We start from the raw sequence: 26,673 nt of genomic DNA, 5'->3' as shown, positions 1-26,673 counted from the left end.
AAGGCTGTTTGTTGCAGCCATAACCAAATACAATTTCACTCTGTTCCAAAGAGCAAATAATTAAAAACTGGGACAATTGCTAATAGTGATGACTGATGAGACCCAATTATCTTTTATCATGTCTTTTTATCGATTTAACTGGAACATTGATTGAGGTTGAATCTAATAAACAATAAAAATAAAAAAAAAAAAAAAAAAAAAACCGCATAGGAAAAGACCAGTTAACAGCCTTAAGCCAAAGAAGGCAGAACCATGCAATTATTAAATTGTAAAATATATAATAAAATAAAAATAAACCGAAATTTATACATTAAAACAAACATTTAAATTTAGAAGAGTGATATTGGAAAATCAATATCTAATAATATTAATAAGATACAAACGATGTACACATGAATATATACTACTTTAATTTATACCACTTTTGTGATTTTATGTTCAAGATAAAATTTGGTTTGTTGTTATCGTGCACAATAATGTTGAATAATATAGAATCAAAAAGAGAGAGCAAGAGATACAAATTTACGTGGTTCGATAATTTGCCTATGTTCACAGGAGTACGACTATATTTTAGTATCTGATTTAAGGTTACAATATAATATATTTATATGAAAACCTTATTGTATGGACATATATGAAAAACTCTAAAATACCTTGTATCATCCACAACCTATTCGTCTCCTTGCCAACATAAACTAAATTACGCCCAATGTCCGACAACTTGACCTTTATACTAGCATCTTGCATTATTTTTAATACTTGAAAAAATATGAATCACTTGTTCTAACATGATTGACCTGTAAATTAAAATTAAACTTGCAAAGAATTGGGAAGCGAGAATTTTCGAGACTTGCCATTCAACTCGTTGCTCAACCTACATCACTGTTAGAGGAAGCCTCTTGCTGAAGGTGATGGAGATCAAGGCACCGCTTCAAAGGATCTCGTTCAAGTACCAATTGGACCGGTTACGAGAGCACGAGCAAAGAAGTTCAAGGATGTACTCAACGGACTCATCCAAGAGTTATGGGCTCAAGCAAATTTGTGGAGGCCCATTGAGCATGATCCACGTGGGCAGCAAAGAATCGTCACCTTGATTCAAGTTCTAGAAGGATCCGGTCAAGGCTAAGAATTGGCAAGAAATATTTTGGGTCTATTCTAGAAGGATCGGATTGCGTGGCTATTCTAGGCGCCACTTTCTTTCCTTTTATGTTGTCTTTTGTTTCATTCTATATGACTCTAGACGTCCAGCTCTTCTTTCCTATTTCAGCTCTTTTTTTTTTTTTTTAGGCAAGTAAGAATTTATTTTAGCTTTGATTAGGAGGGTGGGCGTCCAGCTTTTATTGCCTTATATGTCTTGTGTGTTTTATAATTAATTGATCCAAGCAGACGCAGAAGATAGCAACATTAATGAGCTAGAAATATGGGAAAGTCCAGTCCCTTGTCCTTCCAAAGTTAAACGTGATAATAAGAGAGGGAAAAAGGCTCGATTCCCTCACAAGGTAACGATTGCTAAAGGAACGATCCATCCCTATGCGGAAACGAAACTAGCGAATTACATTCGAGTATCCACCAAGTATGCCTTTTAGTTGGAAGCCAACTAGTCCCACATCGTTCAATTACAAGAACAAGGATGACTTGACTTTTTTTTTTAATATATATATCGTTGTCTATTTGTTCATGAGACTACACTTTTTACTGGGAAGCAGAAATAGGAGCCGGATTTGCAGTTTTCTTCATTTGCTGAGCATTTTTATTAAATTTTTATTTATCTCATCATTTTAGCTATTAATTTTATTATTTTATTTAAATATAATTTTTTTTTTCCTTTAATAACATTTATTTTTTTAAATGTTTATCTTTTTCTAACCAAAAAATTTGATTCCATATATAATATATATGCGAGTTTATGTATCATAGCAAATACCACAACTGATTATGCTTATTACCCCTGCTCCAGTGCTCCTCTTCCACGCGAGAGGTAGATCTTCGCCCCTATTTCAGTCGGTCCACTAATCACTATGATTCATCAATGGAGGCCTCAACCAATGATGTCTCTTATGGATCAACCCGTTAAGCGCCATCATCTCCGAGTCTCCGACCATCAAAATACAATAATAAATAACAATTGACCTAACCCCCTAACCCTTTTCTCATTTGTTTAGAAAATAATAATAAAAAATTATTATTATTATTATTGACCTTACTAAATTTACATCTTTTATGTTAAAGTGTCGTACATCTTTAAGAGATACATGATTTGGACACTTTATAAGTCATGAAAACTTATTCTCTCTCAAGGCGTCTTTTAAGAGAAAGTAAGACTCATAAACTTTTACATAGTATCATAGTAGGTTCTTTAGACAATGATAGACATTTTCCTCCCAATATTGAACACGTGTTTGGCCACTAAATTTGAAGTTTTAGCTGAATTATTCCAAGAAAATTCTCGAGCATGCGATGATTTTATTTTTTATTCTAGCATATTATAAATTTTTTTTTATTTTCCTCCCAATACTGAACGGGTGGCTTGGTCACCCCCAGTGGCTGGGGGCGGCCAGGCCACCCTTTCAGCCTTTTTTTTTTGAATTTTTTTTTGAATTTTTTTTTTAAAAAATAAGTATTTTTATTTATTTATTAATAAATTTATATTTTTTTATTAAGATGGACATGTGTCGCCATCTTATTGGCGACAAGTGTCGCTGATGTGGCATTTGACGAAATCTGTTAAAAAATTTAACAGAATTTGACGCTAGGGATCGATTTGTAATTATTGCATACCACGAGGACCTCCCATGAACTTTTTAAACCATAGAGAGTAAAAAATAATTATGGCATACCACAGGGACCAACGGTGCAATTTTCCCTCCATTATATACAAGGGAATTATTATTATTATTATTATTATTTATAGGATAGAGGAGTTGCAATGAATTTATTATTTCGACAAGGGTTGAAATTAATTTTAATTTGGATTGGAGAGAAATTTGTCATGTATCCCTTAATTAGCATGTAAGAAGCATAAAATTAGCCCATCTGAACCTTTTCCTAAACTCTAAAAACACTTAATTGAGCTTAATTAATAATTACACATTAAACTGATTTGGACCCAATTAATTACAAATGCTTACGGTATTGATGTTTCTAAACTTATAAGAAACTGGTAACAACTTCTCGGTTTTTTTTTTATTATTTTTTTATTATTTTTTATTTTTTTTAAAGTAAAACTGGTAACAACTTGTTTGGCAAATATTTTCATTTTTCCTCTAAAAAAATCTACGTAAAAATATTCTATTTTTTATATCATATCAGTCACTTTTTAACAATTATTATAGTTTTTTTCACTTTTATATTACATCAATTACTTTTTAATGTTTTTCATTTTTTGTTACAAAAAATTCAAATATTAATTATACTTTGTATCATATTAATCACTTTTTTTATTACTATTAACAAACATTTAGCAAGAGAAAGAGGCACTATCCGGGCGGAGCGGGGCGCACAGCTACAACATTTGTCCAAAGGTATATTCAACATTTGGAAATTCATGAGAAAACTATAACGGATATTCAACATCCTTGTTGGTACTACAACGAGCCAGCTAAAAGCAAAAGGAAATTCATCAGAAAAATCTAAAATATGAATGGTTAGATTCAAGTAGTGAATGAGTTGAGCTTTCCAGAGAACATCTTGTCTTTCTTGTTCTTCTGGTTTCTCTCCTCTTCCATATTTTACTTTTGATCTATCATTGTCACTACCGATAGGGAAGGAAGGAGGAGATTCATCTGTTGTGTTTTCCTTCCCTACTTCACTCACGCGCCACCTACTTAGAGGTGGGCAAATTATCCGCATACTGCCTATCGAATTGAACTGAACTGTCACTGACCGCCTACCGACTAATTTTTGGTTCGGTAGTCGGTATAAAATTTTATTCCGAAAGCCGGTGTTGTAACCGAACCGAGCCGAGCCGAATCGACTTTTAAGCGGTAACCGAACCAAACCGCCTTTGATTTCGAACCGATATAAAACGAAACGACGTCGTTTTAGTAAGAACAAAACGTTTGATCATATTTTTTTCCTTATAATATAATAATAAGATGGAATTCTTTATAAAAAAATATTATATGGTAAGAAGGGACCTATAAAAGAGGACAAGGCATAGAGAGGGCGGGGCTTTTCCTTTTGGCTAGAGACCATTCGGTCTCTCCCCAGCGGACCAGCCCCTTCCACTTTCTCCAGCTAGCTCTCATCTCTCCCTCTCATTCTCTCTCTAATATTCCTCAAAATCACACACTTATCTTACATTCTTGACCACTCCAAACACAAATATGCTAATTTAGATATCGGAGTTTCTTTGGTCTCCGACTGAAAATTCTCTAACCGCATCTTTATTTTGTAGGAACACCATTCTCATATTGAAAAATCTCATGAAAGCTTGATGCATCGAAGGTGACGAATACCCCTTCCAAAGGGTCCTATGAATGACCCAGCAAGCCCCTTGGAGATAGGTACGTACCCCATTTATACTATGAATATATAACCTTGTAACCAAAGTCTTCTAATGGAGGAAAATAAATAAAAGAAAATTGTCTTTAAATGAAAGAAATGACAAGACAAAATAGAAAAATTGTAATGTAAAATAATATTAAAAAAAAAATCATTCCACCCTTTATAAGCCATTGTCGTCAGTGACAGACCTACACTAAGACAAACATTTAAATTCAAGATTAGATTGTTTAAGATTCAAGTTAATTTATCTAATTACTCAAATAGTAAATTTTAGTTATAATTAAATAACAATTAGTATGAATTTACAATAAATAAATAAACAATTATGACATTTACTTTGTATTTGAAATGAACATATTAATTAAGTAGCTCGTAAACAAGTTTAAAATCGTTCAAAAAATAAATGAACAGATTATCTAGTTCGGTGAAATGAGCTTAAACATTCATGTCCTCTATGTGAATATTTTATTGATTAATAACACGTCAACTCTATTCTGTAGTCGGGTTCCATTTCAAATATATAGCAGCCAATGGAAGGAAAGGAGAAGGGATTATTATGTAGTACAGACCTCTAAACAGAGGCAGACAGAACGAAAAACAAAACATCCTACTCACTACCGTCGCTCTCATCTCTTGAACCCAAAACTGTGTAGTTGCAGACAGCATTTCGGCCTCGAACAGAACATATTTGGGCTATTTGCTAGGCCCCATATTTTACTCCCACTGCCTGACTGGTTTGCTCTCTCTCAATTCAAGGAGAAACGGCATTCAGGCCACAATACTACAATGCTGTAAAATATCTTCACGATGAACACCTTTTTCAACACAGATAGCAAAAGCACGTCGTACTCGATGCGAATTACCCAGTGAGAATTATTAAGGGGGAATTCACATTCCAGAGGCTGCTTCTACATGGGAGCTAATCATCAACATTGTTGGGGAGATTATTATCCCCTGGGAAGGAAACCCTAGACTGGGTCCTTGGGATGTATGTTCCCGGATGCGTGCTCGGGACCCATCCTCGAGTTAGGTACAAGCCGGACACACAAAGTAGATTCCGGAGCCGTGAGGTCGGGAATAACTAAGATTCTTAACATTTATTAGAATCTTCAGTATTTATCAGTCCAGTCCCCCCCAAGCCAAAGAGTTTCCCCTAAAAAAAAAAAAAAATCTGAAAAAAAAATAAAAAAAAATTAAATTTTACCCCTTATTTTTTTTATTTTCTTAGTTTTGGCCCCCCCAAAGTTTTTTTTCTCAATTTGGCCCCCCCAATGTTTGAAACCTGGCTCCGCCCCTGAGTCCAGTCAGATCAAGTCAAAAATTATATTAGATGTCAATATGGAGCCACGTGCCTGGCAGGGGGTCAAAATACCATAACAAGTCATTATTAATTAGCACAAGGCTTTTCCCGTACGTCAGCAGAGGAAAATGGGCTTCTAAATATATGTATTATGAACAAAGGGAGTATTTGGTCTCAGATCGATCATTCGCTCTCTCTCTCTCTCTCTCTTTTCACTCTCATGACTCTTTACCAACTTGATTGTCGGAGGAGGCTCTACTGGCCAACTCCCAGCAAACTTTTATCGTCTTATTGGTCACAGACGAAGGAACGACTCCTATATTATCACGTCACTGGACAAAAAACTGCATCAACGAACATTGACATTGAAAAAGAAATGTGAGGTATAAAACAAACCTGTCCTCAGCTGTCAGCCTACCACCGAACAAATGGGGTATAGCAGTTCTGAATACCCAGCACATGCAAGTGAATGGGGGCACGCAAGAGAGAGAGAGAAGTCCATCCCTTGATTACATTTGTATATGTTAAAGTGTCCCACATTGCTAAGAGATCCTTGTCTTGTAGACTTTAAAAGCCATGGACACCCCTCCTCTCTTAAGGCGTCTTTTGAGAGTGAGTAAGGCCCATGGACTTTTACATGGTATCAGAGCAGGTTCCTTTGACAATGATAGGCCTTTCCCTCCCGTTGTTGAACACGTGTTTGGCCAAAGATGCTACACGTGAGGGGGCGTGTTAAAGTGTCCCACATTGCTAAGAGATCATTGTCTTGTAGACTTTATAAACCATGGACACTCCTCCTCTCTTAAGGCGTCTTTTTAGAGTGAGTAAGGCCCATGGACTTTTACAGTATATAGCATACTTCACGTCAATTTTTCAAAATATGTGCTTCATTTCTATTACAAGAAAATCCACAATCAAGCAAACATGTGCTTTAAATGTCAGAAACAATCAACATTTCTCTGAACCACACAGTCATATATTGGTCCAGTCCATGTTTACGTGGTTCAAAAATGAACATGTCTTAGAGATCGAATGATCTGATTTGTCTCTTTGATCACATGGAATTTTGTGACAGTTGACACACATACAAGGAACAAAATGAATTAACAATCCACCAACCATCATAATGGTACTCCTATTCCAACCACAAACTCATTTCTCAGGCATTTATTTGAACCACACCCAACTCTCCTGTGTCACATTATTTGACCCTAGCTATGTAGAGTCACTCACAACATGTCTCCAGTTACAGAGTCAGCATGAGGAAGTCTCTTCAAGTGACCAGACCTCGAAGCCCTGGGAGTCATTCCGATGGCAGTGATCAAGTTCGTGACCAAAGCATCGTAAACCCCACCGAACTCAACCATATAGCTGATAGCTTCGAGAAGAAAGGACACTCATGGTAATACAATAATTAGTTTACAATTGGCAACAAAAAAAAAAAGTTTATCATAAGAAAAAAGGTTAATCCTCTTTTGTTTTCAAACTGCCTTTCATCTCTGCCACTCGTATTATCTTTCTTGCAGGTTTATTACTTCTCAAATCAAAACTGATTTATCAATCCAAGTTCAAGATATCACCTTTAAAGTTCACAAGGTAACTATATATATATATATATATATATATATAAAAGACAAGAAAACATAGCTTAATATTCAATGAAATGCACAAAACTCTTGAAACTTTACCTTATTCAGCAAGTTTAATAAAAGCTACAATCCAAGACTTTCAAAAGTGAAGGTATATCAGTCATAAATATATATCAGGGTCGTGCACATTCAGACACCACTTTGCACTCAATACAATTTATTTCATTAGAGATATATACTAAAATAATAATTAAAAAAAAAAAACAAAAAACAAAAAAGGGGTTGTGGTGTATTGGTCTCTGGGTTTTGTGGGCTGGTTTTGTTGGGGTGTTTGGGTTTCCTTCTGTTTTTGGGTTTTGCAGGCGTTTTTTTTTTTATTTTTTTTCTTCTTCCTTTTTCATGTTTTGGTGTCCTTTTTGTATATACTTCATGTATGCTTAGAGGGCGTCTTTACGCTCTTCTTATAAATTTATCTACTTACCTATAAAAAAAAATAAAAAAATAAACGGCTATTAGTGTCGTTTGAACAATAAACGGCACTAAATTTCAGTGTTGTTTAGTTCCAAATAAGACTAATTTTAAATTATTGCTGTTTAAACAAAAACTACACTAAAAATTATTGTCATTTTTTAAATGAATAGAATCGTTTGACCTCAAACGCCTTTAATTAACGTAATTTGAACAGTAAACGACGTTAATCTAGAATCTAAACCCTATGGTTAGTATTGTTTTCCGACCGATACTATTCAAACGACGTAAAATGAATAGTATCATTTTTTAAACAAAAAATGACACTATTCAAGCGATACTAAATCTTGGGGCTTTTTTTTTTGTAGTGTATTGGAGGAATTGAGCAAATACAGTTATGAAGGATATAACAAATACCAATGTACAGAAATCGCATGATTGGGTAGTCTTTGTTGGCTAGTTTTTCATGAAAAATCAGTTCTATACATGTTTTTCACAATGTCAAGGGGGAGGGGGAAGTGACAATAGGCCTGGCCAAGCAATGTAAAGAAATAGTGCCTCTTCCCCTTTCAGGGAGATCATGTGAGAACTTAAATGAACACACCACCATAGTGTTTCATCATTACTGATTTTTTGTTAGGGGCCAGATATGACTTTTCATATGAATTGAAGATGTACGTATAAGAGGCTTATACGGCATTCTCAATGACTTATATATTTTTATATGCAAAAGAACTAACCAAAATTTACTTTATCTATTTTAGCTAATGAATTTTAAAAGGTACCAAACATCCAATTATCTATTATTCCATTATATCATATAAATATTCTTTTCTTATTTTTTTCTTTATCTTTCTTTATTATAATTCTTACATATTTTTTCAACAATAAGTCATTTAAAAAAAAAAATGGTAATTTTGTTTGAATAATTTTTTGTTATAAAGTCAGCAAAATTTTTATTCTCATTTGAGGTGATTCGTATGAGTGTGAGCTGAAAATGACAAATATAAATTTTGTCATATAGACATACTCTGAAATACAAATTTTCAGATATATTAAAATATTGCTATCACGTAAATGAGTTTTGGTGAAAGAGAAGGGGGAGAGAGAGAGTGAAAGAGAAACAAATAAAAAAAGAGATGCATGTGTGAATAGTGCAACTCCACGTATGGAGTTACACTATTCACAAAAGCATCACAAATGCATTTTACATTTGATTTGCATAATCGGATGGAGTGACTTTTTAGTGAATTGGTTAGCTATTTTAGCCTAAAGGTAAAAATAACTAAGCCATTGAGAATGCTACAAGGGGGTAAGAAACCTATACCCAGAAGTATTAACTCATTTCATGACTCATCTATTTCCCCTGAAACAGTATCCCTTGGTGGCAAAATGTAGCTACATAGGCCGATTAGAACTTCAGCCTTCAATCTCAAGTTCGGGGTACGACCTCAAGCTTGAAAACTTTCCAGGAGGACCAGCAACATTCAAAATCATTTTAAAATTCTGTTATGGTCTTCCAGTAGACTTAAACTGTAACAACATAGCTGCACTAAGATGTGCATCAGAGTTTCTAGAGATGACCGAAGAGTTAGAAGATGGAAATCTCATCACCAAGACAGAAGCTTTCCTCACATTTGTAGTCCTTTCCTCATGGAAAGACACCATTATTGTCCTAAAATCCTGTGAAACTCTATCTCCATGGGCTGAAAATCTCCAAATTGCCAGAAGATGCTGTGACTCGATAGCTTGGAAGGCTTCTAGAGAAATCTCAACGTGTACTGGAGACGCAGTTTATGAAGAAGGGTGGTGGTTTGATGGTGTGGCTACCCTTTGCATTGATCATTTCGTAAGGGTTATAACAGCTACAAGGGCAAAGGGAACAAAACCAGAGATCATAGGTAAATGTATCATGCACTATGCAGAGAGATGGTTGCCTGACATGGAGATCGAGTTAGAAGGACTAAGAGGATATGGGCATGGAAAGAATGAGCTGCAGCTCAGTATTTATAGTGGGAAGGAGGAAGGGGGCATTGAACTCAGCAAGGAGCAAAAAACAATTATTGAAAGCCTAGTAAGCATACTTCCTCCTCAGCAGGAGGCTGTTTCATGTAAGTTCCTATTCAAGATGTTAAAGATGGCAATGGCATATTCTGCAACACCAGCATTGATTTCAGAGCTTGAAAAGAGAGTGGGGATGATGTTGGAAGATGCCAGTGTCAATGATCTTCTGATCCCTAGTTACAAAAATGGCAATCAAGTGAAACTGGTGAAGTGAGTATATTTACCTCCTCTTTCTTCTAAAATTGTATGACTTTGACATTACAGTATAGAAAAATGTTTAAAGAACAGGTCTTATACTCCCTAAAAAAATACAATAATGAATAACAATTGACCTTACTAAATTTACATCCCTTCTAAATTTTCACTAATGGCTGGTGCAGTTCACCTGAACAACAGACAATGCACGACATAGATGTTGTGCAAAGAATAGTGGAGTATTTTTTTATGCACGAACAGCAGCAGCAGAAGCCTGGCAAATGCAATATCAGTAAGCTCTTAGACAATTACCTAGCTGAGATTGCAAAAGACCCAAATCTCTCTATCACCAAGTTTCAAGTTTTAGCTGAATTATTCCCAGAAAATGATTGCGATGATGGTCTCTATAGAGCCATTGACATATACCTCAAGGTTACCTGTTAAATTTTCTCATTCTTTTTTCTCATATATTAATAATCTTTTGTATGAAACTTTGCAATGTGATCGACATTTCAGAGTCACCGTTCACTATCTGAGCATGACCGTAGAAGACTGTGCAAAATAATGAACTGTGAGAAACTCTCTCTTGACGCATGCATGCATGCCGCACAAAATGATCGATTGCCTCTAAGAACCATTATCCAGGTATTTAATTTTATTGAATTCAAGACCTTGTCTTGCATAAGCCTTGTTAGTATTTTTAATGAGTAACAACTGATAGTCTTTCAGATTCTACAAAGTCTTAAATTGTAATGACCCAAGGAAAAACGCTATAACCACATCTACGTTATTACCCAAAAGAACTAGTCAATTTGGAGTTTCCATAAAATCCCTTATAAAACCCAGTTTTACCTAGTAACTAAGCAATATGAGATTTAGCACCTATAAGCATCTTTTATAAACCACACTCTCTATATGGGCTACTCATTTTCCCAATATGGGACCGAGGAGTTACAAACTGCCCCTTAAGCTCCCAACGTCCATGTCGGGGCCACGTCATGCAGTGCTGACAATATCACATGGCATTACTAGGTAGCTCTGATACCATTTGTAACGACCCAGAAAAAAGGCACTAGCCACATCTACTCTATTACCCCAAAAGGACTAGTCAATTTTGAGTTTCCCTAAAATCCCTTATAAAGCTCAATTTTACCTAGTAACTTAGCAATGCGGGCTTAGCACGCATGGGCATCTGTTATAAACCACTCACTCTCTATGTCAATGTACTCATCTTCCCAATATAGGACCACGGTGTTATAAACTCCACCCATTAAATCCCTAACGTCCTCGTCAGGGTCACGTCATGCAGTGCTGACAGTACTACATGGCGCATTACTAGGTGGCTCTAATATCATTTGTAACAACCCAAGGAAAAATGCAAGCCACATCTGCGCAGACTGTGCTATTACCTCAAAATGACTAGTCAATTTGGAACTTCCCTATAACCACTTATAAAGCTCAGTTTCACCTAATAAGTAAGCAATGTGAAATTTAGCACTCATGAGCATCTTTTATAAACCACCCACTCTTAATGTGGGCTATTTATCTTCCTAATATGGGACCTACATAAATACTTCGTTTTAAATAAAAATATCATCACCTAACAATAGAAAGTGTAGACAAGGTAGTGATGAACTAATGTTGGATTAAGAATGGTCAAGGTGCTATCATCATTCCTAGAAAGTAATGCTAGCAATCCTTCATAGAGACAAATAATATAAATGATGCCTCAGATAAATTGCAATAATTACAAAAACCTCAGGTGAATTTAGATACTTCATTAACAAACTAATAATAATAATTACTATGACTCTTGTTCTGCTATATAACAATATAAGATGTTACCCCGAACGCATGCCAAGAGAACGGCCCTTGCTAACATAATAGATATGGAAGATGCAATCAGAACAAATTCATAGTCATGTAACTAAGCAATAGACCACAAATGCACTCAACAGACGTAGCCCATGAGCTCAATGCCCTCCAGCATGTAGCATATCAAACTTAATATTTCTCACATGAGGAAAAAGGTGACACATGCAGGTGCTGTTTTCAGAGCAAGTAAAGATGAGGGCAGTAATGCAAGAGAAGGAGCTAGCACCAAGTGGAAATATCTCAGAACAGGAGGGAAACCAGTCATCTACAGTCACGGAGATCAAGACTCTCAAGGCCGAGCTTGAAATTGTAAAGAAAAAGATGGCAGAGCTGCAGAGCGACTACTCTGACCTGCAACGGGAGTATGAAAAGCAAAACAAGAAGCCAAAGAATGCATCGGGTTGGAGTTTCCGTTGGAGGAAGATCAAGAACTCTTTACATGATAGAGTGGATGGGGACGAAATTGGAGAAGGACAGCAGAGACCCAACTGCTTCAGACGAGGGTTATCCATCTCCTAAATTTTCTTTGCATCAAACATCCTGTAATACAAATGCAACAATAGCCTTAGAGAGGATCGGCCCTATCTCTGTTTCAGATTCGGCAAGTTTTTTTACACAAGGTTTGGAGAAAGCTGATAAGAATTCCTTTCAGCATAGAATTTTAGTCTCTAGCCTAAATATAGCAGATGCCCATAGAACTTGTTTCAGCAGACAATGAAGAAAAGAAGATTGTAATTTTAGTTGTATACTATTTCTAGATTTGATCTAGTCTCAACTTATACAATTGACTAAATCTTATGCCACAACATTTTATGAATGAATAAACATGTAAACATAAATTTTAACGATAAATTTTTCATCTAAGCAGTATCGACATCCGTCTTGCTCTAATATAAAACAGGCGGGGCATTGGACTGAAGGATTCAAATTTCACAATTACATGTTCATCCCTTTTAGGTTTACCTGAGCACCTTCCACCACATTGGTTACACATCAACCAAAATGTTTACTTGTCTCTCTGCACTCCTTGAAAACCAATTTAAAGTGAAATTTGATCAAGAATTATTTTCCAAAATTAAGTTTGAAATTCCAAAATCAAGTGGCTTATATTCTTTAATCTTCAATATTTCACACCTTAATGCATATATGCTACGCATTTGAAGCTGCAAAAAATTCTGGAGAAACACAAATCCTGCATGTTTCAGCAATTGAGCTCCAATTCCACCACACCAGTAGTCTCTTCATCAAAATCTCAATGCTCCACATTCCATCTAAAGGCTTTAAATTCTTCTTTCCACTCAAATAACTTACTTATTCTAATCTACAAAAGGTTCACAAATCAAAAACCATTACACAACCAGCATCACATCAATCACTATCATTTTCTCAGAACTCTACCTCGCACCAGCAGCAGACCTCATACTGCTCCACGGAAACTTCGCCACGTCGCCACGCTGGTGCTCGCCGCGACGACCGCGATCGCCGGGTCGCTGACCTCCAATCTCATTAGCCCTAGGCTTCTCGTCGAGCCAGTGCCTCTTGCCCTCGCCGTCCTCCACGACGCTCGACTTGGACTGCTTGTTCAGTTGCCGCTTATCCTCCTCGATGATCCGAATCGGGTAGAGCTCCGGCGAGATTGAGAGCGGGTTTCTCAGAGTTACATAGGCCTTCTTGTAGTCGGGCTTGGCGATCAACATCCCTCCGCGCTTCTTCTTCTTGCCCTCCATGTTGAGGGTGCGGACCTTCTCGACCTCGAAGCCGTAAAGGGACTCGAGCACGCGCTTGATTTCGATCTTGGACGCCGACGGGATGGTCTTGAGTGCGATCTCTTGGATGTTGGTGAAGGTGCTGGGCATTAGGAGCTTGATTGGGAGGTTCGCCATGTGTACCACTCGTCTTCCCAATCTGCTTCCCATGTTTTCTTTTCTTTTCTTTGCTTTCTGTGCTTTTGGTTTGGAACGCTTGAGTGAGTCTGCGAAGGCTGTGGAGTACTTGCAGAGTGATCTTCAGCAATTTGTTCGCTTCATTTTTCCCTAAGGACGGAGGGTTGGATTGGGCCGAGTCTTGGCTGGTGGATGCAGTCCCTGAGCCCACCCAACAGTCCCTGAGCCCAGAAGTTTAGGGAGATTGGGAATTTGAGAGCATGGGTTTTAGACATTGAGCTTTGCAATGAAGCTTAAAAACTCAAAAGTAATCTTTCAAAAAACAAAAGAAAAAAAAAACAAACTCAAAAGGAAAAGAATGGGGGGGGGCACCATGATGTGGTCACATTTAACACACTTATCCATGAATTTTGCAAGGAAGGGAAATTAAGCAAGCTAATAAGGTTGTTATTGAGATGAAGGCCATGAATGTTATTCCCTATAGGAAATTACACGTACCAGAATTAAGTATGTTGGGCCTCACACAAAAATCCTAATTTTGCCGCTGCATACATGACCATATTTTCGCTAAAAATTTAGACAGATAATAGACAAAATGAGTTATTTGAAAATCGGACAACAGTCCTACAGTTAATCACAAAAATTAGAAACGCAAGTTGCGATTTTGTATCGGGTGAAAACTCATGGACTAATTTTGAATTTCCCCAAAAAATTATAACTATGATCATACTCTTAAGTTTTGCATAAACTAATTATCTAAGCTCAAATGTCGATTGTTCTTATTACAGAAAGTAATGAAATTCAACTACTGACAAGATTGTGCACTGCTCAAAGACACAAGGACACCCATTCTAATGCTTATGAATTTGATCAAAGCAGCAGATAAAGCCTTCTCAATTCCCTAGATTAGTGGGTACAAGAACACTTCTAAAAGATTCCTGCAACTCTTTCATTTACAACTTGCAATGCTTTGAACCAAGTGAAAAATGTGATCACTTGGGAGGGTCTGATCTAACAACTTCCCTTAATGCTGACAGTCTACGATTCCTTCTTTTTAACTGGGTACGGGTATTTCTGGTGTATCGAAATGCTACAAACCACGAGTGGAAGAGCCACAAGACAATACAATGACGGCGGTTTCCCTTCGAAAATGAACTGTAGCAAAGCCGTGACAAGAAGTGCAGAAACAATGACAAACCCCTGCAATCATGTTAGAAATAACTTTTACAATCAGCACCTTCATAATGGTAATAACTTTATTGATAAATAATTTTTTTAAAAAGAATGTAATAATAACTTAAGAAATGGAAGGAATGATCCTCCCCCATCATTCTCACAAAAATGTCTACCAATTAGATATATCTGTTTGCCAACTATAGTCACCATATACAGTTCTTACAAAAATCATCCAGTCGAAGTCTCAAAATAATTATCCAGTAGTAGGATTTCCTAGTCGCATGTTAGTATGAAGCCATAGGACAAAAGCTCAGCTGCCACTGATACAGCAGATCCAAGGCACCTTGGCTTTTTCTATTCTTACGGTATGATTCATGTGGATTCAAGATGGCATGTATGTATAAGGAGATTAATTTAATTTTTTCTTTTTTCTATTCAATTGACCAGTCAATACATAGACTTATAGAAAGCTAATGGTGGGCATGAGGCAATCAAATCACCACTCTTCTTATCATTGCAGGTTGCATGCTTAAAATTACTTTACTGTTATGGAATCAAACTTGCCTTTCTAACACCACCAGCATGGCTTGTAACTAGGCCAACAAGAATTCCTCCAAGCGCATTTAATATAACTGGGACCTGAAATGAAACAAAACAACAGAATTGGTTTGAAGTTGAGCCTCATCAATAATGTATAATAGTAAGTGCAGACGTGCAGTATCACAAGGACAATCATCACATATTTTTCCAGATTTAGTTTACATCAGCATCTATAATGCTTTGAGAACTTTGTATCTCTTTAGGTCTTTTTAAGGGCAGGTGAGAGGATTCCTTTTCTTTTGGGCCTCTTTCTCTTTTTATTTCTTTTTCTCTTAATATTTTGTGGAAATGCCCATGGGGGGGGGGGACCAAATCCCACACTATTTGCTAGTTGACTGTCACGTTGAACGCCATCATCAATTCCAAAAGAAGTTTCAAACTCACAACCTCTTTGACCTGAAGCCTCATGGTTCCCACACCACATCATTGAATAACCACATCATTGGTGCCTCTTTCATTACTGAACTTAAAATATAAAAACACCTTGAACATTATGTTTCTTGATGAACTTTTTTGGAAATTTCTAACTACCTGCTGCTGCAGCCAAAAATGTCCATAAATTGCAAGCAATCATGTATAGTAGTGCAATCTTCCCACAATTAATAATAAACGGATCAATTGACATTTTCGAGGTTCTACAATATAAACATAATCCATCAACCATGAGTTGAAGTAAAGGAGGAAGCAACTCCAACGTGTATATTTAGCCAAAACACTAGAAGCATAAGTATTTAATTATCCAAAAAAAACTAGAAAACTATAACACCCCTTGTTCCACATTGGGAAGATGATGAGTAGCCCACATAGAGTGGATGATTTATAAAGATAGTCATGAGTAGGTGCTCTTCAACAAACTATCAGATGGTTGTGGTAGTTCTCCACCTGAGTAGGTGCTCTTTAACAGACAATCAATAGAAAGACCAGTATAAATATAGACTCAATTGGCATTACTTTCTAATAGAGAGATCATTACCAAAGTTAGAGGAGTCCAACCATAAAAGAATCCACGTTGTCTGATAGCTTCTCCATCTGGAGACTTAGAGCTAATGAGCAACAAGCACATGCTTCCAACAAAAGACATTTCTACAGTCATCAAGTATGATGAGTGTTTCTTTACCTGTAATAAAGGAAAATGTAATGGACGGAATAAATTAACAAGACTATAGAATCACTTACTCTCATTAGAGAAAAAGAAATGTTTTACTAACCTGAGAAGCCCACTGACATAAGGCAGAAGCCAGTCCTGAGAGTACAGAAGCAACCAAAACAGGAATAATTCCATAAAATAATTTTTGATCAGCATTACCACCACTAGATCCTTTGCTGGAGCCTTCACCAATACTAAGAAGGACAGCTGCAACAATCAACAAAAATAGGGCACCAATTTGTTGAATTGATTGCTTGTGCCTACACATTGTGTTCCCAAAAATCAGGCTTGAAGTTATTGTCAGATACCACACAACCACTTAACCGTTGCATAACTAGAATATCTATAGAAACAGATGTTTTATCATGACATTTCTGGTCAAAGCTGCATACATGTTTTTTTATCCCTTTTGCAATTGGATTAAAAATAATTTCTAAATTCTTTGTCTCTCAGAATAACTGATATTCTCATTAACAACATCAATATAATTACAAGATGTAAGTGCTTCTAGAAGATAATTTTCCATTTGTAAGAATTGTGGGAAAAAAGAAAATGTACCACAGAACTCCAAATATGGACATTCTGTTCAAAGAATGAGCAATCCATTAACCATGGACAATGGCACTATTGAATATTCATATCTCCCCTATATGTTGCTAATGGAAGGCAAAGTTGTCAAAGGAAGGTCAAACAAGTACATGTACGACAGAACTATCCTAAAAGCCACAAGAAAACACACATTCTACAGGATACTCGTAAGAGAACGAAATGGTAGCTGAAGAAGTCTTACACCATCAACAATTGGGACAATAGGCTACTAGTGGACATCATTTGAATTGACAATAAATAGATTATTCCACACCTTTCTTTGAACCTCATGTCATGTCATTAAATGGTAAAGTGGGGGCATCGGGCAATTAACTTCTGACCAAGTCATTTGCAAGTCTCAAAACAATCTTTCACTTAATATCCCACAAATTAAATGCAGCAGAGCAAGAAAGTATCAGCCAAATGAACCTAAACATCGTCTTAGTCTCGAAATCCTACCAATAATAGTCCATAAAAGGTTTTGTGTTTTGACATGGGGACAACATAGAGATATACCATACCTACCAAAACAACAAGAAGAAGAATTGAAAGAGAAGCCATTCTAGGACGTACCTTAATATCAAGTATGTAAAAAAAGCAGTGAAAAGTATTTTTGTCTGGTTCAATATCGAGAATGTGAGTGAATCAAGATTCTTGTAAGAAATCTGCAGTAGAATATTTTGCAGTGCATAAATAACTGCAGGAAGTCCCGATGCAGTCAATGCACCAACCAAATTCCAGTCGTTGTATACTTTCTTTAAACTGCCATCTTTTGCCATGAGATATAGGGCACATATAACCTGAGAAATATATGAAGAGTACATGTCTCTTTATCAGCAAAATAATATAGAAACAATAATAATAATATAAAGGGACTCAGGACAGATAGGAAGAAGAAAATCATATCTACTACAAGGATTACCTTTATTATCTCGCACATCAATACAAATGAAGTCACAATAACTTCTCGTCTGCAGAAAAACCCATAATGAGAAAATGAAACTTGCACTTCATATGTGCATGTACCAACAACCACTTCTTTATGAATTAAGTCAATAAAATTGAGCAAAAAGGATTTAGTTTCTTAAAAGCAATAAACCTAGCCACCAATACAGGGAGTTGAGGAATTATATTGTACATGTTTCCATGAATGTAAAACTGTAACATAGGTAGTTCTTTGCAAGTGATAATATAATTTTATTTTATTTTTTTAAAAAAATACTAACTTAATGATATGCTATTATGAACTTCGAGGCTTTCAACATTCAGAAATTGAGTACAAAAAAGTAAAAGTTTGTGAATGATTTTAAAAAAGTGGTTTTCTTGACCAGCAGCAAGAAAACTACAAGAGTAAATGTCTGACAATGTAAACGTCAAAGAACCAAATTAGACAATGCTAATTGTCCCCATGGGTGGAAGATGAGGTCATTCATCCGATCCCATACATTTACCTAAGTTAACAAAAGTAAACAAAACCGAAAACAAAGAACAAATATTTAGAAAATGAGCACATATAGCTGATACCGTGTAGCAAAAACACAAGGGATCAAACATATATACTGAATAGCTACTCTAGGGTCCTTATTACATAGCAGAGTTTGTTTTGTATCTATAAAGCCTACCATTTAACCAAAGCAGCTTCAAAATCCAAATCAAAATCGTGGAGATATCGCCAATATGGCAACAAAATCACCATTTCCTAAGCCCTAAAACCAATTCATGAACTATATTTCTCAATCCATTCCCAAATTTCAAAAAATCTATGCCTACAATTCAAATAGCACCAAAAAATCCACAGTAAAAAGAAACCTAAAACATAATATGAAACGTTATTCTCTAAATGGAATCATATTGATCAGCATGTTGAGTTGGTTGAAGAATGAGCGGATATGCCTGGTGAAGCGTTTGGAGATCAAAGGCTGAGCTCCGTATTGTAGGGTGAGCAGTACCGAGTAGAGCCACACCCACGTGTCCGTCTTCTCCTTGCTCCGTGTGGATTTTTGGGTTTTGGTCGTCGCCATTATTGGCGACACTGAGAAAATGTTCGAGGCTTATGGTGCCCAAGGAGCAGAGAGAATTTGTCTTTTGATTTAGCTCGGGGAAGACACGACTTTTCTTTCCCAGAAAGAGAAAGGAATATGCGAAAAGAAAATGGGACAACGGCTTTTCTTTCCGTTAGTTTTGTTCACTTTTCTTATTTATAAACCTACTTTTTTACGCCTCGATTTAAATCGTCTAATTTTCGCAGCTCTGTTAAATCAATTGAAGTTTTTTTTTTTTTTTTTATTTTTTAATCGAAACTCTCTCTCTCTCTTTTCTACTTACAAAAGTAATTTCTCTTTCTTATTTCCCAATTTTATTTTATTTTTTTTAAAAAAAAAAACTTGCTGTTCTGACTTCTGAGGGCACGTTTTCCTATATGTCACGCGTTTAATATTTTATAGAAAATACTTTATTTATAACATTTAATTTTTAATTACTTTTATAATTAAGTAATCAAATTTTAAAAAGTATTAATTTAGGGTATTTATCTTTTAATTTTTTTTAATTTCAACCATTAGTTAGGATTTTTCATTAAATCTATTTAAAATTTTCAAAATACCCCTATTTTTTTAAGGAAAAAAAAAAGATTAAAAATAATATTTTGAGAATTTTGACTAGATTTAACAGAAAATTCTAACGAATGATTGAAATTTAAAATAAATTTAAAAATAAATACCTAAAATTGACACTTTTTTTTACAAAGCTTATGTATTTAATTACACAGGAGTTATACGTAAAGTTTTCCCTAACATTTATTCAAACAATACATTTGAATACGGTATAAAAGGATACATATCATGTTTTCATAAGACAATCTTAAAAATAAGGGTAAATTTCTCGTACATTCCTGTCAAAGCTCGATTTGAAACTACTCCATTACTTTTTAAAAATAAACTTTCACTCCTTAAATTTTTTGCGAATTTGAAAGAGATCTCTCCTTATATTTTCCGTCCATTTTTGCAACGTCTGTTAGTGTCACATCATCATTTTTTCCAAATTACCTTAAAATAATATATTTTTATTTTAGTTAAAAACTAAAATCTAAAAAATGAAACATAAAAATAAAATAAGGATAACTTCACTAAAATGTATCGGCATTTCACCATTTTTTAAAGAAGATACGTGAACTTCAAACCGTCTTAATTTTGGGTTTCCATTTTTCAAAAAGTCGAAATTAAGAGTTCTCTGTTAGGATATTCAGTTAAATCTTATCAAAATTTTTAAAATACTCATGTGTTTATTTTTTAATATATATATATATATTATAAAAAATTTTCAAAAATTCAGACATTGGTATTTTCAATTTTTTGCAAATTCTATTAAATTCTAACTAACACCTAAATCCTAGCAATTATTTTTCTTTTTCTTTTTTTTTTTCCTAAAAAAAAACAAAAAGTATTTTTGGAATTTTAATAGGATTTAACAGAAAACCCTAAGGATGACTCCTAATTAAAACTTCCAAAAAAATGAATATTCTACATTGAGACGGTTTGAAATTTAGGTATCTTTTTTCAAAAATTGTGAAAGCTCGGTACCTTGAAGTGAAGTTTTCCCAATAAATTCACCCCCACCATTGCCCACCCCCACCGGTGGGGGTGCCCCCTCGTGGGTGGCCTCACCTAGCTATTGTGAGCCACCTCACCTGTCAACGCCACCACAATTGGCTTTGGCAGCTAACTTTTGGTACAGCTGGTGCACTAAAATTGTCTCCCAATTTGTATATATGAGAACAGCCCAAATATAATTTTTTCCCAAGATTTCAACTAAAACCCTGGAAGATTCCAATGATTACGCAGCTTTGTGATTGAATTTAGAAATGGAAAGAGGATTATTGTTGATAATAGTATAATACTCCACTAAAGGTAGGAGTTCACCTGTACACCAAGTGTTTGATCAAATATCTAAATAAATGCCAGTAAACTCATTGGAGCTCAAGTCGTCCAAACTAATAATCAAAATTTCTCATTGGTCCTAGTCCATGTGTGGCTGGTCCAGGTTGGGATACGTTGGTTCAGGTCTAATGTGGTGTAGGTTGCAGGTGTTGTCAAGATTTGGTGTCTCTTGATGAGTCCTACTCTCCACTACACAGCAACATACCTAGCAATCTAGCATGTATTCCTTTTCAGTTGCAGCTCTAATCTCATCATGTAATAATGGACAAATTGGAAGCTTTAGCCTTGGCCACAGAGAAACCCAGGAATGATCTCAATCTTAGTAAAGACTAACGGTTTGCTACACTCTGATGCTCCCCTCCGGATAATGGGTTCCCCAGATGCAGAAGCTTGCTCAGTTTGGGAGTGAGAATAAAATATATTATTTGAAGGTAATGTGGCATTAACGGACGTTGTAAAAATGGACGGAAAACACATAAAGAGGACTCTTTCAAATTTGCGAAAAAAATTAAGGAGTGAAAGTTTTTTTTTAAAAGGTAGGAAAATAATTTTAAATTGCGCGTTGACTCAAGAATTTATGAAACAATATTTACCCTATTAAATGTATTTATCTATTTGCACCCATATGTATGAATCGATTTTCTCAAATTTTGTAGTGTCTTCAAAATGACTGGACTTTTGACTATTATACTTTAAGGCGTATTGATCTTTTAGTAGGATCATATATTACTACCAGTTAATTTAATTAATGATGTGGCAGTAAAAATAAATAATTGGATTCGTACTTGTATAAAAATAAAAAATAAAAAATTAATGACTTTTTTTCAATGTCACGTCAACACAATTGTATATCAATCATATATCAGTTTACTAAATAGCATTAGATTAGGATCTTTTATAATTATCTGTCCGCTGAAGTGTAAATGATTCAAGTAGGTGATTATGAGATATCACTTATAGAATTTACCTGACCAGGTAAACAGTTGGGTAACCTAATTTTTATTTCGTCAAATGGATTCCATAAGCATATAAGAACTCATAATTTAGAAAAGACATGAGACACATGCATGAAAAAAAAAACACAATCAAAATAGTTCAACATATGACCTACGTCCACTTGACAATTACCCGGCCTCTTCCCCCACAACTCCAACAATAATTAAGCTACCCACAATTGAGAAAATCCCAAAATCAAACACTACAGACCTAACAGAGATATGACGCTTGGTACTCGGTTTTGGTTTCGCTTGAAAATGTTGGAAGAAGCTTCCATGCCAGTGAGTGAAAAAGGTCAAAGATCTTTCCACAATGGTGTTCTGAGATTTCTTGTTGCAGACGAAGGTGCATGTTTTGGTAAAAGTGTTTGCAAAAAATTAATAAAAAACAAAAAACAATAATAATATTTAAAAGAATATAGATACTAAGACAGAGAGCCTCTTTGAGTTTGTAGAGAAAAAACAGTAACTAAAATAAAAATTTGTGAAAAATTAGAGATATTTTAAATTCTTGTAACTCTTATCTTAATTTATAAAGCGGTCTCTCACAATCAAATAATATTCTTTATCACCAAAGTTAATTATCGTTTAAAACATATAAATACAACGCTTTTGTTTATATTAGAACCAAACTTTGAATAGTTGGTACAACAAGGCTAGTAGTTAGTATCCTTAGGATATATATATACACACATTAATGTTACATGCATGCATGCTAATTTTACAGTAAGAAACTTATTTGAGAAGCGAACCTCGTCCACGTGCGCTTTACGAAAAAGACTTTGGCCATCCTTTTCAAGGATTTCAAACGCCCCCGTTAATGCACCCCCACAACAAAATTGGACATCCATCAAGGTTATATTAACGTACACATTATAACTTCCTTCAAATTACCATATTAAAGTAAGCATTCTTTCTTTTAAAAAAATTTCTACTATGTAGCAAACCCGTTTATTATGCGAAACTTTTCTGGACGGAAAAGCTTTAGTTTAGAATGACTTATGGAATGATTTCAATGATTTCTCCAACAATAGAATTATACATGAAACCTCCCACAACAAGCAATGTGGCATAGATGCTTCCATTTGCTTCCTTGTAAAGTGGACAGAGTCTACGATTGACCATCCAGCAATAGTTATTAGTTAAGACTATTATAAACTAGTAACAAGGAAAGTGGATAAAGTTGATTGGCAGAGTTAAATTTATGTTGAGTTTGCTAAATTTATATTCTGGGTGGAAACTTTGTCGTGTGGTATGAATATTAAGAGATAAGAATCAACCAATGACACATTAGTTACAGAGATTGATAGTGATTAGAACTTATTAACATGACATCACTAAAAATTCATGTACAACATAGAACATTACAAAACATCGAGGCAGGGGCGGAGCCAACTTTTAGACTTTAGAGGCCAAATTAAAGAAAATAAGGAAGGGCAAAGTTTTTTTTTAAAAAAAATTAAAACAAATTAGCAGTAAATTTTTTTTTGTTTGAAAACATTTAGCTTGGGGAGAGGCCCCAAGCCAAAGATAGCTCCGCTCCTACATCGAGGTACTTGTTAATAATGGCCTTGTTTGGTATGGAAATGAGAATTGGTAGTGGTAGTTGGAAGTAATAGATGTGATATAAAGTAGAGGAATGCTAGACATTCAAATATATATTTTTTTTTTTCAGAATTTGGTTCCAACTTGATGTATTACAATTTCATGATATCTATTATTTTAGGAACTGAAAATATTTTGTTTTGTAGTGAATTGTTTTATTTAAATAATAATAAAAAATTATTAATTTGATATAAAGTTAAAATATTTTAAAGTTAATTTTTTTTTAATAAGTGAAAAGGGGAAAGGAAAAATTTTATTGCCCATGCCAAAGATGCCCAATATTATTGTCATCCTCTATTTCAACTTCCACGAATAGGGCATAACAGAGCCCACATACTACTATAAAGTTGTGGAAGGTAATGAGAAACAAGAGAGAGAGAGTGAGTGAAGATGGGCGAAGAAGGAAGAAGAAGACAATTTTTTTTTTTTGGATAAATAAGAAAACAGTTTTCGTTTGTTACAAACGGCGTTTGAAAAATTCTGTTAGTTTTTTTTAAAGTGACGTCGTGTAGATAAAAATGAAGAAATTTTAATATTGACTGTTGATCTAAAAAAACTTCAGGTCTTTGCCGGAAAAGACTAGCAATAGTCTTGTAGAGATTTATTGAGTTGGCCGTACGTTGTAACTTCAGCTAGACTTGGATCGCAGGAGGGCATAGAGAGCACTGAGCACGTTTCTATCCTCTGGCCAAAACTCCGCTGTCACGTCACTATTTCACTCTTTAATGGTGCGTTTGGGTATTGAATTTTGAGAATTAGAATTGAATTTTAATTCTATTTACAAATATCGAGGTAAAAAATTGTGTTTGGATGTTGAATTTTGAGATTGAAAAATATTATATTTTAATGGTAAAAAATAATTGGAAGTTTAAAAAGTTGTGTATAATTATTGGTATTTTGAAAAGTTGTGTAAAATAATAATTTATTATATATTGATTATTTAAATAATAAATAAATAAATAATTTTTTTTTTTTAAAAAAATTAAAATTAAAAAAAAAAAAAATGATGCAGGGGTGGCTGCCGGAGCCACCCGGCAGTGGCAGGGGGAGGCCACGCGGCCACCCCTTGTGTTTTTAATTAATTTCTTTTATTTTTTTTTTATTTAAATTTGTATTATTTTATTATTTATATGTGGGACCCACGCGCTTTTTGGGAGACAGCTTGTCCTGCGCTTGGGGCCCAGCCATTACTCAAAATGTCAGCTTAAAATTCATACGAAATTCAGGTCAAATTCAAGTATTCGGGCGGGTGGGCGGGTTTTAGAAAAAATCCGAGTGGAATAATTATTCCACTCGGTTGCCAAACACACCTATGCGTTTGGGTATTGAATTTTGAGAATTAGAATTGAATTTTAATTCTATTTACAAATATCGAGGTAAAAAATTGTGTTTGGATGTTGAATTTTGAGATTGAAAAATATTATATTTTAATGGTAAAAAATAATTGGAAGTTTAAAAAGTTGTGTATAATGATTGGTATTTTGAAAAGTTGTGTAAAATAATAATTTATTATATATTGATTATTTAAATAATAAATAAATAAATAATTTTTTTTTTAAAAAAAAAAAATTAAAATTAAAAAAAAAAAAAAAAAAAATGATGTAGGGGTGGCTGCCGGAGCCACCCGGCAGTGGCAGGGGGAGGCCACGCGGCCACCCCTTGTGTTTTTAATTAATTTCTTTTTTTTTATTTATTTAAATTTGTATTATTTTATTATTTATATGTGGGACCCACGCGCTTTTTGGGAGACAGCTTGTCCTGCGCTTGGGGCCCAGCCATTACTCAAAATGTCAGCTTAAAATTCATACGAAATTCAGGTCAAATTCAAGTATTCGGGCGGGTGGGCGGGTTTTAGAAAAAATCCGAGTGGAATAATTATTCAACTCGGTTGCCAAACACACCTATCCAAGACTTCCATCAACGACTCTTCCACCCTTGTATTTTGACCTTTTGTTAGCTTTCCACAACCTCGATCGTGGTCCTCCCCTTAACCTTTTATATTTATTCTTTTTTTTTTATATAGATTTTATATTTATTCGTTTGTATTAGATAATTATCTTTGTTTTTTTTATTTTCATTTTATAATACGAAATATCTATTTTTCCTTTAATTTCTCCCTGATCTCCCCGGAAATGGAATCCGATCTCCCCCAATAAGAACAGACAAGCAATTAAACTATTAAAGTTTCTTGACCAACTTGATTGACTTGCATCAAGCAGACGTACACACACTCGCCGACATGGTAAGTCTTTGCATCCTTACCACCACCCATCATGTCCTCTTTTCTAAACTACTAAGGGTGTAAATTCGGCCGGTTCAAGAATCTTTAACTGGACACCAACCGACTTTAGGTAACCAAGAAATTACAGCAGATGTGCTGTAGCCGGATCCCTTTCTTCATAAGCGTATGAAATGATGTTGGCAAGAGTTCCCGATAGCTGATAGATGGGACGGTTTGTCTCCCATCACTTTTTTTTTTTTTTTAATAAAAAAATAAAAATTTGTTCTTTAATGGTCACATTAAAGTATAAATTTTAATTTTTTTAATTAAAAAACCAAAAAAAAAAAGTAATGGGAACGGTTTTTCCACCCCACAAATCATTTCCGCCGGTTTCCATATCCGAATTTTTTGTCCCTGTATTTCTTCTAAAAAGACGAGCCCAAACCAACACCACATTGATGAAGATTTCATCTCTCAGTTGACAACTGACGCGCTCGTCCCAACGTTGATTTACCTTGAAACTCCC

General features: G+C 35.0%; 3 protein-coding genes across 4 annotated transcripts; 1 reads left to right on the top strand and 2 right to left on the bottom strand.

Moving 5' to 3' along the window:
* Positions 1-7,026: 7,026 nt before the first annotated feature.
* Positions 7,027-12,737, top strand: LOC133857849 (BTB/POZ domain-containing protein DOT3). The gene is made up of 6 exons (XM_062293208.1): positions 7,027-7,208; positions 7,333-7,402; positions 9,239-10,137; positions 10,308-10,554; positions 10,639-10,767; positions 12,166-12,737. The coding sequence occupies exons 1-6, from the start codon at positions 7,066-7,068 to the stop codon at positions 12,514-12,516; spliced, it is 1,839 nt and encodes a 612-aa protein (XP_062149192.1). The 5' UTR covers positions 7,027-7,065; the 3' UTR covers positions 12,517-12,737.
* On the bottom strand, positions 12,218-14,001 carry LOC133857851 (uncharacterized). 2 transcript variants are annotated; one of them, XM_062293209.1, is made up of 2 exons: positions 13,396-14,001; positions 12,218-12,537 (listed from the first exon to the last, which is right to left on the bottom strand). In XM_062293209.1, the coding sequence occupies exons 1-2, from the start codon at positions 13,911-13,913 to the stop codon at positions 12,513-12,515; spliced, it is 543 nt and encodes a 180-aa protein (XP_062149193.1). In that variant the 5' UTR covers positions 13,914-14,001; the 3' UTR covers positions 12,218-12,512. The 2 variants fall into 2 exon arrangements, with proteins under 2 accessions (XP_062149193.1, XP_062149194.1); XM_062293210.1 differs by lacking the exon at positions 12,218-12,537 and having other exon boundaries at positions 12,787-13,999.
* A 652-nt stretch (positions 14,002-14,653) lies between these two features.
* LOC133858113 (UDP-N-acetylglucosamine transporter ROCK1) lies at positions 14,654-19,564 on the bottom strand. The gene is made up of 7 exons (XM_062293560.1): positions 19,285-19,564; positions 18,314-18,362; positions 17,965-18,191; positions 16,865-17,063; positions 16,630-16,773; positions 15,621-15,695; positions 14,654-15,080 (listed from the first exon to the last, which is right to left on the bottom strand). The coding sequence occupies exons 1-7, from the start codon at positions 19,410-19,412 to the stop codon at positions 14,919-14,921; spliced, it is 984 nt and encodes a 327-aa protein (XP_062149544.1). The 5' UTR covers positions 19,413-19,564; the 3' UTR covers positions 14,654-14,918.
* Positions 19,565-26,673: the final 7,109 nt, after the last annotated feature.

This window comes from Alnus glutinosa, chromosome 14, assembly GCF_958979055.1.
Source record: "Alnus glutinosa chromosome 14, dhAlnGlut1.1, whole genome shotgun sequence".
In the NCBI taxonomy this organism is placed as follows: domain Eukaryota; kingdom Viridiplantae; phylum Streptophyta; class Magnoliopsida; order Fagales; family Betulaceae; genus Alnus; species Alnus glutinosa.
The sequence above is the reverse complement of the archived record's forward strand: the minus strand, read 5'-3'. Positions and strand labels throughout refer to the sequence as shown.